The 20,115-nt window shown below is 40.8% G+C and overlaps 1 protein-coding gene across 4 annotated transcripts in view; it reads left to right on the top strand.

Moving 5' to 3' along the window:
* Positions 1-20,115, top strand: part of GRIA1 (glutamate ionotropic receptor AMPA type subunit 1) — a 181,068-nt gene that overhangs the window by 98,403 nt on the left and 62,550 nt on the right. For all 4 annotated transcript variants that reach the window (XM_069969098.1, XM_069969099.1, XM_069969100.1 and 1 more), the window contains exons 3-7: positions 438-622; positions 2,925-2,978; positions 5,057-5,218; positions 15,169-15,336; positions 16,570-16,674. In XM_069969098.1, coding sequence (XP_069825199.1) covers positions 438-622; positions 2,925-2,978; positions 5,057-5,218; positions 15,169-15,336; positions 16,570-16,674 — 674 coding nt within the window. The remainder of the gene's footprint in view (positions 1-437; positions 623-2,924; positions 2,979-5,056; positions 5,219-15,168; positions 15,337-16,569; positions 16,675-20,115) is intronic.

Raw genomic sequence — 20,115 nt, 5'->3', positions numbered from 1 at the left:
AACCACAGTTAGCTGGGTGAGTGGTTTTGGAAGAAGAAGGTGCTTGATTTTAAGAAATGTGACCCGTATCTATGACACATTTGTGCACCAAATATATATCTATACTGTATGTATCTATATATATATATATATATATATATATATATATATATATATTTATATACTTTTTTATGGATATATACTGTGTATAGGGCGGCATAATGTGTTATCACTCTGAATGTAAAATCCCTAGTAATAATCCATCCTGCAGTGTTATAACCTTTATAAATGATCAATAATAAATGGCAAGGCTATATTTTGCTCAGACAGAACCCATCAGCCCACTTCTATTAGTATATGGCTACTTCACATCTTTTATGCCATGGCAGACAGAAAGTAAGCCCATATACATTAGCCATGATTTATAACCTGATCCCTTAGAATTCTTCTGTTTCCAGGTTTATCTGTCCTCCAGAAAGTATTGGACACAGCGGCAGAGAAAAACTGGCAAGTGACGGCAGTGAACATACTCACCACCACAGAGGAAGGCTACCGCCTGCTCTTCCAGGATCTAGACAAAAGCAAAGACCGCCAGGTTGTAATAGATTGCGAGTCGGAGCGGCTGAATGCAATCCTCACCCAGGTAGTGTTAACATTATCCACAACTGTGTCTGTGTTCTTCTAGTGAACATTTATGGAGCATTGGTTACCAATCTTGTTTTACTTGTCTATTCAGTTTACAACTAGTCCTTTTGTTGGGAAAAAGCTCAGCATGGTGGTTTAAAGGAGATGCCTGGTAACATTTTTTTTAAAAGCGAGGGTCAGGGGAGGAACATATACTATCATTACTCACCTGTCCCTGTTTCTCTCCAGCCGGATCGCTGTGCGGGCTCTGGGATCTGTTCTGAGCCAACGTCATGACACGATTCATGGACTGGCCGCTCAGGACACTGTGACTGGGACAGGACACTGATCCTGTCACTGATTGGCTGAGTTTGCAATCCATCACCTGGGTCGGCATTTTCCCCCTAATCGGGACGTCATCAGGACTCATCAGTAAAATGGGGGTCCCAGAGCCTGCGGCACGGGCACGTGGAGCAGTAAATAGTGTTTGATTATTATTCCCCCTGCCCCTACCGGCTGCCTTTTTTTTTTTTTTTAATGGCCGGACTCCTTGTTTAGTTGTTAGGACAATGGTTACCTTGCAGCACTGCGGTCCTGGGTTCAAATCTACCAAGGACAACAATGGCTTAGAATTTGTAGGTTCTCCCATTTTTATGTGGGGCTTCTTTTCATACTAATAAATGGGCCCACAGCAAGCGTTATTGTCATTTAAAAACTTAAAAGTTTAGATCGGCGGGGCTAGAGATGAGCGTAACTTGAGCATACTCGGGTCTGTCTGAAACCAAGCGTCCGGCATCTGGCTGTATTCATGTTTGCCAGGCAGCTTTGGGGCTGCATCCAACGTCAACATCTCCAGTACATCTCCAAGCATACTTGAGGTGCAGTTATCTCAAGTCGGGGCGGGTTCGCTACTGCTATTGATAGCAGGAGCTGGCATCTGCAATCAGAGTTAGCGCTCTACCGGGGGAAAGTAGAGTGTAAGCCTAATTGGTGAATGTATTGATGCAATATTCTACCTGGCGAGTAGAGATGAGCGGGTGCTCTCTCGTCATGCCTGTGATCCCGGCCCCATAGCTGCGATCCCGTGAATATGTGTCCAGGATATTCCAGGGAATTAATTTTGAAATCCCTAGAATATCCTGGCCGCATATTCCCGGGATCGCAACTATGCGGCCGGGATCACAGGCATGACGAGAGAGCGAACTGCTTTCGGACCAAAAGTCTTAACAGTTCGCTCATCTCTACTGCTGAGGTGGCCACAAGTTGCTGCCTCCAGGTGGGGAATGAATGGAAAGACGTACGCCCTCTTCTCTCCATTCATTTCTATAGCAGTTAGATAAACAGCTGAGCTCGGGAGCATCTCATAGGCTTATAAAACCCATATGAAATACCCCTCTAAATGAACACTGTCATAAAGAAAAAATCGGTCGGGGTCTCAGCAGATGGGCACAATCAGAACAATGAGTCGGAGGAAGCGTGCCGTAGCTTGCAGCAGTCTCCTGTTAATCAGCTCCTTAGAAGTCTATGGGGCTACGTGGATGGAGATGATTGACAGCAGGAAATTGCACCATGTGTCTTCCCATTCAAATTTGTGGGGATCTCAGCAGCTCCACCAATAAAAACGTTAGACATGTCCATCCAGAACTTTGGAGAATTGTTGGAAAGTACTGTTTTTCCTTACGGAGGCCCAGTAGGGAGGAAGCCTTGGGTGATGCATCCTGGGAAAAAAGTATGCAAATGACCTCTCCTCTAGACAGTATGTAACTCTTTTTAGAGCTTTGAAACATGACTAAAGATATCAGCCAATCCATGAACACCTATCAGTGCAGAATGGGGTTCTGGTTGCTTTTAGTTGAACCCTACAGTGTAATTAGGGGAAGTAAAACTGTGAAACAGCTGTCTACAAATTGGTGTCTCTAGTTTGGCTCATATCCCTAGTCATGTCTCAAGGCTTTTCAAAGGATCCAAAATTATCTCATAGGTTAGTTACCTATAGGGGGCACAAAAGAGACTGCTCTCTGAAGTACAGCTATTTTGCATATTTTTCCCAGAAAGCATTGCTGGTAACAGTAGTCTCTCCTCAAGGAGAATAGGTATTTTCCAAAAACTGATATATATATTACATATTTGTATGTGTTAGTTACATAACTTCCATCCCTGGTGTACGGCACATCTTGTACTTGCAGTATGTTCCCTTGTCATGTCTTTTTTTTTCTTGACCACACGTTCAGTTACGCAAGGCTCTAGAACGCCTACACCATTTTCCACAATGTGTTCAGTGAAGCTGTGATAGTAATTAACCAGATTTCTCTTCCTTGCAGATCATCAAGCTAGAAAAAAACATTGTCGGATATCATTATATTCTCGCAAACCTGGTAAGTGAAGTATAGGATTTTAGAGGAATTTGCAGAGGCGGGTTACACTGTTGGAGTTTGTTCTGTGCTGGGTCATTGTGCAAATGGAAGCATTGTTGATAAGCATGTGGTGAACGCATTAGTTCGCATGTGTTGCCAAAGGAACCAAGGAACAATGCCGTGCCGCAGCGCTCTGTGCATGTTAGCAGCTGCTATGTAATTGTAGGCTTTGTCATAGAAAACAAAATAACAAATATTTCCAATTTGTGCAGAATTTACAGTCGACAATGGACGTTTTCAATTCGTTTACTCGGGAGTGTAGCCACTGAATGACTCGGAACAATGGACGATCTTAAAGCATTTTAGAAAAAGTTATTCTATATAATAAGGTTGCGGTTACAAAGCCTAACAATAGATGCAAAAAGTCAAAAGACAATGCAGGATGATGATGCATTCTGAGGGCACTGTATATGTCCATATATAACTATACAGCGCTATCGGAAAGCTTTTAGATGTTCTATTATTATCCTACAGTGACTATATAATACCATTTTTGAATCGTTACACAACCCAACTAGGGCACATAGAGGTAATGGGGTATGGGGTAATATATGGAGCCACCAAGCAAGGAAATAGTTGCTCATTATTGGGATCCCAAAACTGGGAGTGTCCCCGAGTCACACCCCATTGTATTCAACTCATCTTTGTGCACCTGTTCCATGAAAAGAGGCTGAAGAACCCCTATAAGAAAAAAAAAGTTTTACAATAATTTTATCCAAATTCAGAGAACCCCTATACACATGACAAAAAGTTCTTTGGACCCATCAACAAATTTGGACGAATATCTAATCTGCATGGGGGAGGGGAGTAGAATTTCCCAAGACAATTTTTTGTTCTCCTGGATTCAAGGTGCCAACAAAGATGTCTGACTTCAATTTATTCCCCTTTAACCCTCACAAACATATCCTTGCTCAGCCTCATCGGGAATTGGAAGAAATGGATAACAGTCAATAAGTATTGAAAGTGTATGGTAACCATAATAAGTAGTTGCCCCACTAAACATGAGTTGGTACTAGTCTTTTGTGTATTGGATGGGCAAAGGTTCTGACCTAATAATAGAGATGAGTAAATCAGTTAGTTTCAATCCAATTTGACTCCAAATTTCCTAAAATCTGAGATTTGGTTCAGTGAATTAAAACATATAGGACTAGGGACTTCTGTCAAAGAAAAGAGTCCATTCCGCAGTCCACTGTGAAGTGTTTGTGTTGTCTTTAAGTTACATTTGCTGGGCATGGAGAATGTTCTGGGAACATGTACATTCACAATATTGACCTGCAAATATGACCTAAGCAGCAGGAGGTACATTGTATGCCTCAGGCTCTGGGTGGGGTTTGGCGAGGGCGGTCGGGGGTCAGAAGCTCTGGTGCTGTCAGATGCCTCAGGCTACAGGCGGCACACAACGAACGGAACGGAGAGTACTCTCATTGGTTCACATGTCCTCCCTCTCTACAATGGGCAGGGTTGGAAGAGCTAATGCTGCCCATTGAAGAGACGGAGGACACATGATCCCCGACACGGAGGGTGGGAGCCAGGAGCAGGGAGCAGAGTCAGAGTGGACTGAGTTTAGATGATTTTAGTCATTCAGAGGCCGTGGGTGCACTTAAAAAACAGCAAAATGGTGCAAAAGCCATAATAAGTTGATTTTACAAAGGGGGAGCACTATGGGTGGGCTCTTTATTAATGCAAAAAAATCTATATCTCTCATCAAAATTATTTAAAATGGCCAAGGTAATCCTGGACAAGGTAATCCTCATCTTTAATCTAATGTGTATGGGCACCTTTAGTGCAATATTGACCCTAAAGTATAATAGTCGATGCAGTGTCCTTCCAGAACATAATGATGAAAGTAAAAAAAAAAAATCCTATAACAAAGACATTAAAAGGGCTCTTAGAGCTATTATCACCAAATGGAAAGGACCGTGAACCGTGATTCTTCACATCCATATCAAAGCGTCCAGATCACGGCAGCAACTCTGGCAGCACATTCATAGTCTATGAACGTCTGTTCTTACACAATAACTGTGATTTTTTTTTTTCAGGGTTTCATGGACATTGAATTGCAGAAATTTAAAGAAGCAGGAGCCAACGTAACAGGTTTTCAACTAGTCAACTACACAGATGCCAGAGTGTCTCAGATCTTACAGCAGTGGAAAAACTACGATGGCCGAGAACAACCTCGTGTGGACTGGAAGAAACCAAAGGTAAGTTGTTTAGTAGGATTCTAAGTTTGTGAAGTTATGTATACTGGAATCTACAGCAGCCGTACCTCCTCCTCTTAGTGGTGGTTCATGTCTTCTTACTGCCCGACTTTCCATATAGTATTTTATATGGTGGTAACTCTAGAGGAACTTAGTCTAAGCTCCCACTGTCCATCGAAGGGAATAGGAAGAATTTATCCAATGACCCTTCTCCTCACGAATTACATAAGCAGCAATCTCTGTCTTTTTTTTTTTATAGTGTTGCCTATGACATAGCGTAGTCATGGCCACTTTCTTTCAAAAACAGCAGGATTGTTGTCTCCAGTGTGGGTGTTGGTTTTGCAACTCAGTTCCATTGAAGTGCATGGAATTTATTTGCAAACCACACCTGAACTGGAGTCGTGTTGTCGTGAAAATGCCTTTGCTGGATAACCCATTTAAAGAGATTATCCATGTGGAACAATCCCTTTTAGTTAAAGTGCCTGACATCAAATAGGTTACAGGAGGTAACATATTTTGATCTGAGAATCAGATTTAATCTATCTGCAGCGCCTCCGCAGGATGAATTTGGTATTACAAAGTGTCCAGCAACATGCGATCCCGACAGCACATTCACTTAAAAACTCTTATAATTTATCTCATAATGTGGAAAAGCTTTATTACAACTTAAAAAGAAAAAAGAAAAATTGTGTATTTTAGGAGAAAATAGACTGTTGTAAAATGTATTTATTTATTTTAAAGAAATCAACAGGGGTTTTGATTGCAAGCAGTTTTGCAATATATTCTCTTTATTTTCTATATTTTCTATGTTTAAATAAATCAATGTTATACATACGGTCAAACTATGGTCCATGCTCCCTCCGTGCCAATAGGGAATAGGGAAACTAACTTAGACTAATCATATTATCAGCTATGCAGATTATCAGGAGACAATGCTCTTTGTTATATAATGTCACTGTGTGGTTACAGAGGTTTGTGTGACAGGAGAGCTGACCATACAATCCGAGCACCCTCAGGATTCTCTGCTATTGAATCTGAACATGCAACAGCTGTACGTATGCACAGTGAAGACTTGTCTGGCTCTGTGCACACTCAGGAATGGCTTGACAAGAAGGGAGACACCTAGTGGCCATATGTTTAATGTTGATTTAAACATAAAAAAACAATAAAAAGAGTATATTGCAAAACTGCTTGCAAACACAAATCCTGTTGATTTCTATGTTAGAAAATGTTTGGGAGAGTGTCTCTTTAAGCAAGGTTAATAGCAATGAACCCTTATGCCGATTATGTCTTTAGGTGACATCCTTAGACTTTTACCACCACCAAGTTGTTTGACGCTAATCGCTTTACCAATGATTTTCAGATGTTGGCTTAATAAATAGCAATGTATAATAGTTCATCTTTAAGACCGTAGCAGATGTAATGCCTCTCGTGTATCTGGGCTAATTTTCCAGAATGTCTCAGCCAAATCTCTGGTAAATCGTGTGTTACTCCATCCAGCTTGTGTACAAGCTCAGAAGAACAACAGCTGTTACATAGAAACAAAGAATATTGAACGCTGATAGAAACAAATAATTGGCCCGGCAATTGTTCTTATTAAAAGGGTAGCCAAACCAAGAGCACAGCTGACGGAATAGATTTATTCTACTCAAGTGGTCTCAGAGTGGCTGCAGAAGAACATGTAGACCTTCCTATGTCCCTCACATCTACACTTCATCCCTGCAGACTCTGAGAGAACTTTATGATAACCTTTCATGTCTTAGTAATAGAAAATAATTGGGGGTGAGGGGTGACAGCCCCCTTATCATTATTAAATAATAGATTGTCTCACTGTGCTGTCTATTGTTGTCAACAGTTTATTGTTTCTACTTGTGGAGACCACCAAATGGTATAGGGAGTCCTATGCTCCATGGGATCAAAATTATGCAAATTAGCTCTACACTAGAGAGAAGAAAACTGTCTCTCTAGAGCCACCTAGTGGAAGTACATGGAAAGCTAATTTTTGTTGATATCATTGGTACATTGTGTGGGTCTCAGGTTGCTGTTGATGGTCTTCGTGTATTCTGTATTTTAGGTGTATTATGTAACTGTGTCATGGTGACATTATTAAAAAGCAACTATAAATGAGTAATTTCCTGACATTTGTTTCAGATCTGGATCCAAATTCCTAGTGGGATGCCTATAGAAACTATGTGCAAGAGCAGGGACTCCTTTTAAAGATTGGAGTCCCTGCTCTTATGTAGTACAATGGGCAGTGGTAAATATTTACTGGGATAGGTGCAGAGTGCCCAACCCAGCCAATATCAGTCAATTATTGAATTGGATGTCCGTAATTTTGAAGAAAAAAAAACATCGGTTATTTTGAAATTCGACCTCAAAATAATAGATGTCCACAAAGACGGCCATCGGATGGCCAAAAAAAGACATTGGGGGTGATTTATCAAACATAGTGGAAAGTGAAACTGGCTCAGTTGCCCCTAGCAACCAATCAGATTCCACCTTTCATTCCTCTCAGATTCTTTGGAAAATGAAAGGTGGAATCTTATTGGTTGCTAGGGGCAACTGAGCCAGTTACACTTTACATTATGTTTGATAAATCACCCCCATTGTGTGAACCTAGCCAGAAAGTAAATCATGGGATACTCAGATGGGGTATAGAGAGAGGTAGTCAACCCATAAATATATCTGATAACACAATTGACAAGGATGATAGCATACTTTGGCTTCTCATATCTTCAGAAATTTCCTTACTTTACTTTTTTTCTTTTTTTCTTTTTGCTTATGCGATATAACAAATCTTCTTATACAAAAATATAACAAAATAAATCACCACAGTGCGCAGGATTCAGGAGTTTCAGATGTTCATGCCAAGTCTCTGGCCGGCTCCATTCCTCCTCTGAGACTCTCACTCTCTTCAGATAGTATGATGACGACTGAGCGTGCTGCTACGTTTCGGGGTCCGCCCCCTTTTTCAAGCATGCTTGAAAAAGGGGGCGGACCCCGAAACGTAGCAGCACGCTCAGTCGTCATCATACTATCTGAAGAGAGTGAGAGTCTCAGAGGAGGAATGGAGCCGGCCAGAGACTTGGCATGAACATCTGAAACTCCTGAATCCTGCGCACTGTGGTGATTTATTTTGTTATATTTTTGTATAAGAAGATTTGTTATATCGCATAAGCAAAAAGAAAAAAAGAAAAAAAGTAAAGTAAGGAAATTTCTGAAGATATGAGTGTCCTGATTACTTTATTTTCACTGTTGGATTGACCAAGGGAAGGCGACTTGGTATAGGACTGTGCACACACAGTGCGATTAGGCACATGATTTTTTAGTTTTTGTGATACTTTGGCTTCTGCCAACCTACACATTGCCCAGTTTTGAGATAGGCAGTAGTGATGAGCGAATACTGTTCGATCTAATAGATATTCGATCGAATAGTGAGATATTCGAATATTCGATATTCGTACGAATATCCCGCGAATATTCGACAAATATTCGATAAGCGTTCAAATCCCCCAGCTTCCGGTTTTACCATCCAAATGGTCAAATAGATGTTTTTCACTAATCGAATACTTGTTCCCATAGACTTTAATGGGATCGAATATTCGAATATTCGCGGGATATTCGTATGAATATCGAATATTCGAATATCTCACTATTCGCTCATCACTAATAGGCAGCTGAGTCCCAATTCGAGATTAACTAGTTGCTATGGACAAACTCTCTAACAACTGAAGTCTTTCACACATGGTTGGCAGGCAACAACAACCAGGCTGCCTTAGATCCCTAAGTTGTGTGGATCAAGAAAAAAATAGTGTTCCGCAATGGGATATTGAAAGGGGTTTTGCAAACATATTCGAGAAGCAAAGACGTATGACCATTTATGTAAATGTTTCTGAGGGAAATGGAGCATTCAGCCTTCGGATCCCAGCATCTGTAGAAATTGGATGATGCCCTAGGGAGTCCTGAAAAACGTGGACACAGCCTATGGCTAAGTTCACATGATGTCCGTCAGCAATGATTGCCCACAAATCACGTCGTGTGAACTTAGCCATGGGCTGTATCCATGTTTTCCAGGACTATCTAGGGTGGCATTCAATTTCTCCAGACGCTGGGATCTGAATGCCTAATGTTTGATTTCGAAAAACTATGCGGGACACTTTTCTGAAGTTTGCTCAAGACTATTTATCATGTATCACATTTGGAGCTTGATTTGCCCTCTATGAAGCCGCCATGACAACAAATATGTTTATTATCACGCTCGACAACGTGTGGGAGAGACATTTTTCTCTCGATATCCTGTATTTAGTAATTTTACTGCTTATAATTCCTACCTCCCCCATGTTGGTTCCGGTGACTCACTAGATATACCTGTCAGGATCATTACAGCTCATCTAAGCCTATCTTATAGCATGACCAAACAGAAAGCAATATCCATATAGTTTATCTAGTGCAGTGGGGATTATTGTGAAAGGCTTTATGTCGGACTATATTAATACAGTAGAGGGGTTCTACTAATCTATGATATCTACTGACCGTACTGTACATGTATGATGGAAACTATTATAAGGCAGGGAGAGTTTTCTATGTTGTATTGTGCTTTTTATGTTTAGTATTTTATGTTGCAAACCCCCATTACATAGATTTTTTATGTTGGTAAACTGCATTGCATTGTAGACTACTATGGGGTCAAGCAGCTAAAGGGACCTATCTCCGCTGAAGTGCAAAGAGTAAGGTTTACCCAGGTACAGAGTAGTGAGAGTGCATTTGCTTTTGCCTTATAGACGTCACTACCAGGGTAATAGGCAGGGGCGTAACTAGAAATGGCTAGGCCCCATAGCAAATTTTTGATTGGGCCCTTCCCCCTCCGACCACAAACCCATCAAGTATAGTCATAACCTTTAACATTTAAGTTAATTGCTCATTGGGATATATGCAGCCCGCTGAAGGCCCACTCGGCCACCGGGTGCTGCAAATGATTACAGCTCAGGGGGCCCAGTGTGCTGCAGGAGACGTCCACTGTGCCCCCTAATGTGGCGGGCCCTGTAGCAGTTGCTATGGCTGCTATGGTGGTAGTTACACCGCTGGTAATAGGCATAGTGTTGGCTATGGAGCCAGGCAACTCTACTAGTGATGAGCGAATACTGTTCGATCGAATAGATGTTCGATCGAATAGTGAGCTATTTGAATATTCAATATTCGTACGAATATCCCGAGAATATTCGATAAATATTCGATAAGCGTTCAAGTCCCCCAGCTTCCAGTTTCACCTTCCAAATGGTCAAATAGATGTTTTTCACCACTCGAATACTTGTTCCCATAGACTTTAATGGGATCGAATATTCGCGGGATATTCGTAATATTCGAATATCTCACTATTCGCTCATCACTAAACTCTACCCATAGGGGCTAGTGATATTGTCAAAGATTGCCACTAGATTAGAAAGGACTAGTTTTTGTTTTCCCACCATCACAACACAATGGCCATTTCCCCATCCCTCTCCTGCAGTTGAGTCCTGCCCTCTCACAAACACAAAAACCTTTCCTGTATAGATGGTCTGATACACCCTGGAGTGGGATGAAGGCTTAAGACTTTGGTGGTGCTTAGGGTCCTTTTACATGGGCAATGGGCATGGCAATAAATTTGTGTGAAAAATTGATTGAGCTATCAAGGTCTAGTCAGACTTTTCTTGATTTTGGGAAACAAAGCTTTAAATTTAGGGCAGGGTAGTTTATTATCACCATGGTCTGTTCTGTAACATCTGCACTGGTCCACTATCCTTCAATGGTGGCATCCAACTGTTCATACCTCGTGTTCTAATTGGCATCTACAATCTAAAAACAAAAATAGTTTGAAAAAGAAACAGATGTTGATCTATGTAAGTGCAAGAGGAAAATATCATTGTGTCATTCCAAAGCAACAAGGTCTGCTACCAGCGGAGGATATTTACAATGCAAATTTCTAATACAATGACCCATGAAGCATCAACTGACTAGATTTATGACAGGTGTCCAATTAAAGGGATTGTATGGGATTAAAAACATTGAGGGATAGTTACTAAAATTGTCTGATACATGGACAGTGGAAACTTAGACCTGACAGTTAGATTAGACTATAGTTTATGAAAGTGGACAATTTTAACCAAAATAACGTAATTTTAGCCAATAAATGACAAACCGTCATTATCTTAAAGAAGTTGGTTGTATTTGAAATTTTCAGTTTATTGTTGGATCATTTGAAAAAGATCTTTTATTTTACAAATAATCTTTCAAGAAAGAATGTTGAATTTCTAATAAGATTGTTCATATCCCCTCTCCCCACACAAGTGCCATTGATCATGTATGGCCAATGTGAACAATAGTAACGACTAGGGATGAGCAAATTTTTGCAAGTTTTGTTTTAAAAACTTGTGTCTTCTCTTCTTTGTCCAGCCCACTCAGCCAATTACTGACGCAAAAATGTTCCATCTTAGTCAGTCACTGATTGGATGAGCGGGCTATCACTCTAATCTCTGGATTGACAGCCCGCTCAGCCAATCAGTGATTGACTGAGAAGGGACATTACCGTGGCCAGTGATTGGCTGAGCAGACTGTCATTCTTGGTGAACCAAATTTTTGAAACCTCATCTCTAGTAACAACCAAAAGGACCAAAATGTGTATGTCTAGACTAGAGAAACGATCATTCATTGGACAATTGTTTGCTTAACTGTTCAAAATGTCAAAATGTGTGACCTCCCAACTGTACCTTAACAGATGGTGTCTTGGAAAGATAAGCTGTAACAACTAGTAATGAGCGAGAAAAAGCAAATTTTTGCAAGCTTTGTTTTAAAAAATTTGTGGAAAAAAAAATGTCCACGCTCCCCCGGTGTCCTCTTCTCTGTCCACGTGCCTTTGATGTGGTGCTGTCCCGTCACTGTCAGTCATTGATTGGCTGAGTGAGCTCTCACCCTCATCTCTAGAGTGATAGCCCGCTCAGCCAACCAGTGATTGACTGAGACGGGACAGCGTCGCGGACAGTGTTTGGCTGAGCAGGTTGTCAATCTTGGTGAGCTGATTTTTTTTAAATGTGATGTGTATGTCACCTTCAAAACGTGTGGCCTCCTAACTCTACCTCAACAGATGGTGTCTTGGAAGGATAAGCCGTCCCCAGAGGAGTCGGGCACAACTCTGGCCATTCAGAACACGCAAACATTTGGCCAAGTTGAATGTTCATGTGTATGTTTGAGCATGTTCGAGTTGGATCACTCAACACTTGACTATGACTATATCCATGTTTTCCAGGACTCCCTATGGCTGTACTCAAGTTCCTCAGCCACTGGTATTCAAATGCCAAGCGATCTGACTCTCGAGTAGCGTTCATCTTTAGGATGGAGGTATCAAGAGAGATACCTGTTGGATATAAAACATATGTATGGGTTCCTTTTTTTACACCAGAAATTTGGTCCACAAGGTCCCTCTCAAGATATTCCCCTTTACTATAAGCCACTCCCCCTTGTCAAACAAGTGGTAAATAGTGTCTATAACACAAAAATGTTTTTAAAAGGTGATGTAAGGAATGTACTATAGGTGTAACTATACCTCTAGCAGTCATAGCAGCTGTTATGGACCCAAAGGTTGAGGAAGCCCACTTAGGTTCAAGAACATGCATTTATATGCTATACAGTGCTACTGTAGATGTTTTTAATTATTACTATCACAGTCTCCCCACATTAGGTGGTGAAGACCCATCTGATTTTGGTAAGGGGCCTTTTAAATTCTAACATCATTTTTTTTTTTTTTTTATGCAAATTGAGCCAGAATTCTCCACCAGTGTCTTCTCCAGGACCACTTGTCTATGGGCTTTGTTTGGACTTTACTAGTAATTCATGCTTTTTTGGATAAAAAAAAAAAATCCTGGTTTCCCTTTTTTTTTAAAGGGGGTTATAAGGCTGATAGGCTTCCAAATTACTGTGTATGTGATTTATATACTATACGGTAGAAATTTTGAGAAAATATGTGGATGTGGATTTGTAAAAGATATAAAACAGAGACGTGCTTAGCTTGGTGACCCTGCACAAACCCCTTTACTAGGCACTTACGAAAATTGGAATATAGGTGATGACGCATTTCAAGCCCTCACCTCTCCTTACCACAGATCTACGTGCAATATAAGGGCTAAGGGTATAGCTACCATACAGGCAGAGCTTTCAGGTGCTATGGGACCTTTCAGAAGTAATATATCAAACATGATTGGCCTAAAGGACCCGGAAGAGAAGAAAGAAAGCTACAATAACTAGGTTTATCAGTCCTCTTAGTTACCTGATGGAATTAAGTGTTGACCCCCCCCCCCCTTTCCATTTTTTTTCAGCACATTTGTCTAAGTTATAGTGATGCCAACTTTATGGAAATCACGTAATCCACACAGACTTTTCTTACTTAGCATCTTAAGCACGAAGAACCTTGTAATTTGACATTGTTCTTTTAAGTCTAGAGGTTAATGGTTCCTATTCCCTGACTGATTTCAATATCAAAGAGAGGAAGTTTGTCCACGTGGAGACATAAAAGGTCATTTAGATAAGTATAAAGCACTTACGAAGCCATACGAGCCATAAGTGTTTAACTTTAAATTTTAAGGATTTCAAGCGTCTTTGATAGTGGTGAATAGGACTCGTTACCATAACTGGGATAAAACATGGGTTCAGACAAAGGCCAATTTACCAGACTTTTATGGCATTGTGTGTTCTCCTTGGACACTCAAAAATGTTTTAAACCTAGACTATGAGCGTTAAGGTGGACAAAAACCAAAGCAAACAATAGTCTATAGCAGCACTGGCCACCAATAGTCTCACCATGCCTGATCCAAGGTCGAGATATATCCAAAGAATAATCAAGGCAGCATTCAACATGGAAATCCATAACGTTATATACCAAAACTTTGCACATGGTGCGAATAAAGACTCTTTCCTTTGGATATTGTTATTAAATGTTGCCTTGGATTTTCTTTAAAAATCAAAGAAAGTGAATACTTTTTGTGTAAGCTCAGCTTCTTAGGGTAAACTTTCAACACATTGCATGCACCAACCCATGATATCCCTCTACACGTCATGCACAGTGCCATATCTTGAAACTGAAATTTATAGGTCCATACTGTACTTCCAGGCAGGATTGACTCCAGGTTTTTGTGGGCCCTTTGGCAACTGAGCCTCAGCGGGCCCCTCATCCATCCACTATGCATAATCACTTGAGACACCACTAACATACACAAACACACAATACTGGCACACACTTACTGACACAGACACTAAATGACATACATGTACTGACTAACATTACTGACTGACACACACACACATACACACAGTCCTAACAGATCAGTATTCACCCACTTCCTCTCTACTGGGCCGATCTGTAGTATTGAGGACCTGCAGGTCATGTGATCAAGTCCTTCATCACTCCATCTCTCTGCAGGATGTTCACATGTCCTCACCCTGTGATACAGGCGCCCTCCCAGCACTACAGTGAGTGGGCTGAACACTGAAACACCAGCCCCTCTCCCTCTCTGGGCCCCTGGAGGTGATGGGGCCCCAGCACTTGCTCGGGTAAGCCCTGTTCTGACACCGGCCCTGCTTCCAGGACTTAGAGAGGAACAGAAAGTGCTTGAAAGAAGGTTTCCAAAAAACAACCTATTGCAAAGTAGTGCTTTAAAGGTCAATTCATCTTCTGGGTTCGATTTTTGGTCAGGAATGGATTGTGGTGCACGAATGGCTGCCGTGTCTCTTTCATTCTTCTGAGGGGTGGCTGAAGCCTAGACCTTTTCAGTGGCTTCTGAAGTGATGAAATCCTACAGATGGTTGCCTCCTGGAAAACCTGTTCAATAGATTTATTGGTGTCATTCGATAACTGGATGATACTATTGATGTCCATAATTTTCTGTATTTGCAATGTAATAGATGGTGTTTTGTTCTTTTTTGTATAGTACACCTCTGCCCTGACATATGATGGAGTTCGTGTGATGTATGAAGCCTTCCAGAATCTCAGGAAACAGAGGATAGACATTTCACGACGTGGTAATGCTGGAGACTGCTTGGCCAACCCTGCAGTTCCATGGGGGCAAGGGATAGACATTCAGAGAGCTCTACAACAGGTAATAAATCCTTCTAGTATTCCAACCTTTTTTTTTTTACACACATCAAGATGATATGTTTTTTCCCCAGCAGAAAATGCACTCAAACTTAGTCATTAGTCAAATGTATTGGTTTAAAGGGATAGTGTTATTTGAGGGTTTTTGTTGTCTGAGCTGGAAATATAGACATTGGTAAACTATAGCTGCCCAGAAATAGATATGCATGCCTCAAGAAAATGGGGATAAACTGAAAGAATGTAAAGACAAGGCCATCCTCCAGATCAAATCTGGACTGAAGTATTAAGTGTTTGCATAAGAAGGTTAAAATATTGCAAATACATTATATATGTTAGGCCGGGGACAGGAGGACACAAGCCCTGTGCTGGCACCCGCCTCGCTGTCCCTGCCTACTTACCACGACTGCCCTAAGTGGCAGGGGATAACTGGGCGACACAGGTGCAAACATGGAAACACAGACAAAACAAACACACATAATCATAGTCAACAAGCGTGGTCGGTATTGGTCGGTAGTCGTAGTGCCAAATCAGAAGACAAAGGGGAAGTCGGGAAACCAAAAAAACACAATCAAGGAACCAGGAAACCAATCAGAATAAACACTAGGTCAAGGGACACTCAGGTACTGAGGTTCTATCGCTGGCAAGGAGGGAAGGAATAGGTAGACTTTTATGGGAGGTGAAGTCCCAGCCCCAGGTCTGATTGGAGCAGGGACTCTACCCTCCTCAAGAGAACTAAAAGCTAATTGGCAGCTGTACTTGCCAGTCATCATAATGGTAAGCCGAGACAGCTGAACACCCTGTCAGGGAGCGATGAGGCCCTGGCTGTGGCGTAGCAGCTAAGGACACCACCGGTGCACCCCCAACAACCGACTGGGCCGGTTACCAGGAATGTTGTCAGCGCGTATCACAGTCTGGCCGCACACTCTGGCAGTATATTGTTCGTAATATAGAACATTTGTTTCATCTAAAGCAGGGATGGGGAACCTTCAGCCCTCCAGCTGTTGCAAAACTACAATTCCCATAATGCCTGGGCAGCCAAACGGCCGAAGGTTCCCCATCCCTGATTTAAAGCAACATTCAAGATAATGCTGACTGGCCCTTGGAACCAGTCAGTAATATAGGGACAGAACTTAACGCAAACCCTCTGTTGCATTGGATTTATGCAACTTGGAATGTACAGCTATTTCCATAGAAGACCCTTGTAGAAAACTTTAAAATATGCAAAATCTTTTATTAGGTTCGACTGGAGGGGCTGTCTGGAAATGTTCAATTTAATGAAAAAGGACGACGGACTAATTACACGCTGCATGTCCTGGAGTTGAAGCATAAAGGCATCCAACAGGTAAGACTATAAGATGTGGAAGTAATTCTATATGGCTACTAGTAGAAATGTATATGTTTTACAGAATTTGATTTTTTTTTTTGTGCATTTCACTTTTAAAGAGTCACTGTCGTGAATTTTTTTTTTTTTTTTTTTTGCAGAAATCAATAGTCCAGCCGATTTTAAGAAACTTTGTCATTGGGATTATTAGCCGAAAAATGCATTTTTATCAGGAAAAAGCAGTTTGAAGCTCTCCCCCCTGTTTTCATTGTTCTCCTATGGAGAGAGCTAAATAAAAGACCAAAATGGGACAACAAAGAGTTAATCTACAAATACCTCACCCTGTATCTCCTCTGACAGTCACCACTGACCTCTCTGAGCTCTGATTACAGCTGTCACCCAGCTCCATGCCTGTAATCCTTTGTTCTCGGCTTTCTGCTGCTGTCTAACTCCCTCCTCCCCCCTCCCCTCTCTATAGGAACAGACAGAGTGTGACTCATGCAACAAGTCACAATGTTCAGAATTTTTGCAGTGGATGGAAAAGAGGAAGGAGGGGGGACCTGGGAAAAGGCTTTTTAAATGCAGATAATGGCATATTTGGCTAATAAACCCAATTACAAAGTTTCTTAAAATTGCCTGGACTATTGATTTACTGCAAAAAAAAATAAATAAATACGACAGTGACTCTTTAACCCCTTAAGGTCAAAGCCAATTTTCATTTTTGCGCTTTTGCTTTTTCCATTTTATGTTTAAAAGTCCATAGCGCTTGCATTTTTTCACCTAGAGACTTATGTGAGCGCTTATTTTTTGCGAACCCAATTGTACTTTGCAATGGCAGGATTAATTTTTTTATAAAATATGCTGCGAAACCGGAAAAAAATCATTTGCGCCTTCAAATTGAAGAAAAAAAAAAGGAATTTTTTTGATTTTGGGGAGTTTTGCATTTACGCCGTTCGCCCTATGGTAAAACTGACTTGTTATGCATGTTCCTCAAGTTGTTACGATTACAACGATATATAACATGTATAACTTTTATTGTATCTGATGGCTTTTAAAAAATTCAAACCATTGTTAACAAATATATGTTCCTTAAAATCACTCTATTCCCAGGTTTATAGCACTTTTATCCTTTGGTCTATGGGGCTGTGTGAGGTGTCATTTTCTGCGCCATGACATGTACTTTCTATCGGTACCTTGATTGCGCATATACGACTTTTTGATCGCTTTTTATTACAATTTTTCTGGATTTGATGCGACCAAAAATGTGCAATTTTGCACTTTGGAATTTTTTTGAGCTGACGCAGTTTACCGTGCGCAATCAGGAATGTGATAATTTAATAGTTTGGGCAATTACGCGCACGGCGATACCAAATATGTTTATTTATTTGTTTATTTAATTATTTACATTTATAAAATGGGAAAAGGGGGTGATTTGGACTTTTATTAGGGGAGGGGATTTTTTATTAATAAAAACACTTTTTTACTTCTTTTTTTTTTACATCAACTAGAAGTCCCCCTGGGGGACTTGTATATACGCAGCACTGATCTCTCATAGAGATCAATGCTGTGTATATACACAGCAAAGATCAATTAGATCGGTCATAGATTGCTATGGCTTGCTGCAGGCCATAGCAATCTATTGCCGAGCCGGGATCAGCGGCATTGCGACGCTGAGTCCCGTTGCCGCGCCGGCTAATAGAGGCACTGCCCGGCTGCACGTGTCAGCCGGGATCAGCGCCGTTCAGAGCGGGGTCCCAGCGGGGCCCCGCTCTGAACACGGGGGGCGGCACCATGACGTACCAGGTACGTCATGGGTCGCTAAGGGGTTAAGGCTTGGTTCACACTACATGAATTTTTGTCCATCCGTTTTGATCTGTTTTTCTATAGACTTCCACTATGAAAAAGACAGGTCAAAACGCACGCATCCGTGTGTTTTTTTTTTTCTTTAATGGGCCAATGTACACAGAAATGTGGTCGGCCACATTTTTGTGTACGTACAAAAATAAAAACGGATTTGTTATATGTAGCCTAAAATAATGGGCAGAGACTGCAAGTAATCCCACAAATCTGAAATGTGACCATAAGAAGAAAAGAGTCATGTCTAGCATAATGTGGCGATAAAATTTCCTGCAGCCCTTCAAGTGAAATGTGCTTGGTATTTAAAGGGTTAAAAGTGTTGAGACATACAACTAGTAGTGAATTGTACAGAGTATTGGGAGTGAACTGATACTATATAGTGTATATTACTGTGTATGTAGACATTAGACATACACTAGTATACACCTTTGATTAGACTGATCCTGAGCTCTCCGAGGTGCTGATCTCCGGAGAATTGAAAGTTGGAGATTTTGTAACTTTTGTTTTTGTATTTTTTTTTTTTAAATAATAAATAATATGGGAACTAAGCCCCATTTTCATCAGGTTTTAGTGTAGATCCCCAGCATACACCTGCTGAGGAGATCAGCAGTTTGACAGTACACTGCAATACATGTAAATTAAAGGGGTATTGCCATCTCATCTGATATACTGTAGTTAAACTTATATGACTATTTTTGCTAATACATTCCTTTAGCAAACTTCTCCTGATATGCAGTTTTTTTCTCTTCCATTGTTGACAGCTGGTTGTCTAGGTTACCAACCACCACTCTGCTCTGAAGGCAGTGGCCTGACTGATACATACAGTATATAGCTATACGGTTATAGTTTTTTTGTCTGTACTTAAAGTGTCACTGTCCTTTATTTTATTTATTTATTTTTTTTTTTTCAGAAATCAATAGTAGAGGCAATTTTAAGAAACTTTGTAATTGGGTTTATTAGCCGAAAAATGCATTTTTATCATGGAAAAAACAGTTTGCAGCTCTCCCCCCTGTCTTTATGGCTTGCTTATGGAGAGGGGAGGGGTGTAGAGAGATGAAGCACCAAAAAAGGACAACAAAGAGTTAATCTACAGTTAATCACCCGCCTATCTACTCTGACAGTCAGCACTGACCTCTCTGACCTCTGAATACCGCTGTCACCCACCTCTGTGTTGTGTAATCCTTTGTTCTCTGCTCTCTGCTGCCGACTAACTCCCTTCTCCCTCCTCCCCCCTCCCCTCTCTATAGAACAAGTCACAATTTTCTGATATTTTGAAGTGAATAGAAATGAGGAGGGGGTGTGGACTGCAGATAATGGCCTATTTGCCTAATAAACCTAATTACAAAGTTTCTTAATTATTTTTTTTTATGTTTGATTCACAGTCAGTAATACAAAAGTTAAATACGACTGTAATTTTAAGTGAAAATAAAAAAATACTTGTCGTATTTTGCAAAAGCAGGTGGTCATTAATTGGACGGTCATAATCAATTATAGTCGGTATGCTATACTGCATGTGTACTAACGGCCAATCTGCCATTAACTTCAATGGAGTTAATGAAAATATGGCCATATAAGGTCCGTATTTTTATTTTATTTTATGGTGTG

The sequence above is a fragment of the Dendropsophus ebraccatus genome, chromosome 1 (assembly GCF_027789765.1).
Source record: "Dendropsophus ebraccatus isolate aDenEbr1 chromosome 1, aDenEbr1.pat, whole genome shotgun sequence".
In the NCBI taxonomy this organism is placed as follows: Eukaryota; Metazoa; Chordata; class Amphibia; order Anura; family Hylidae; genus Dendropsophus; species Dendropsophus ebraccatus.
This window is presented reverse-complemented; position numbering and strand designations above follow the sequence as displayed.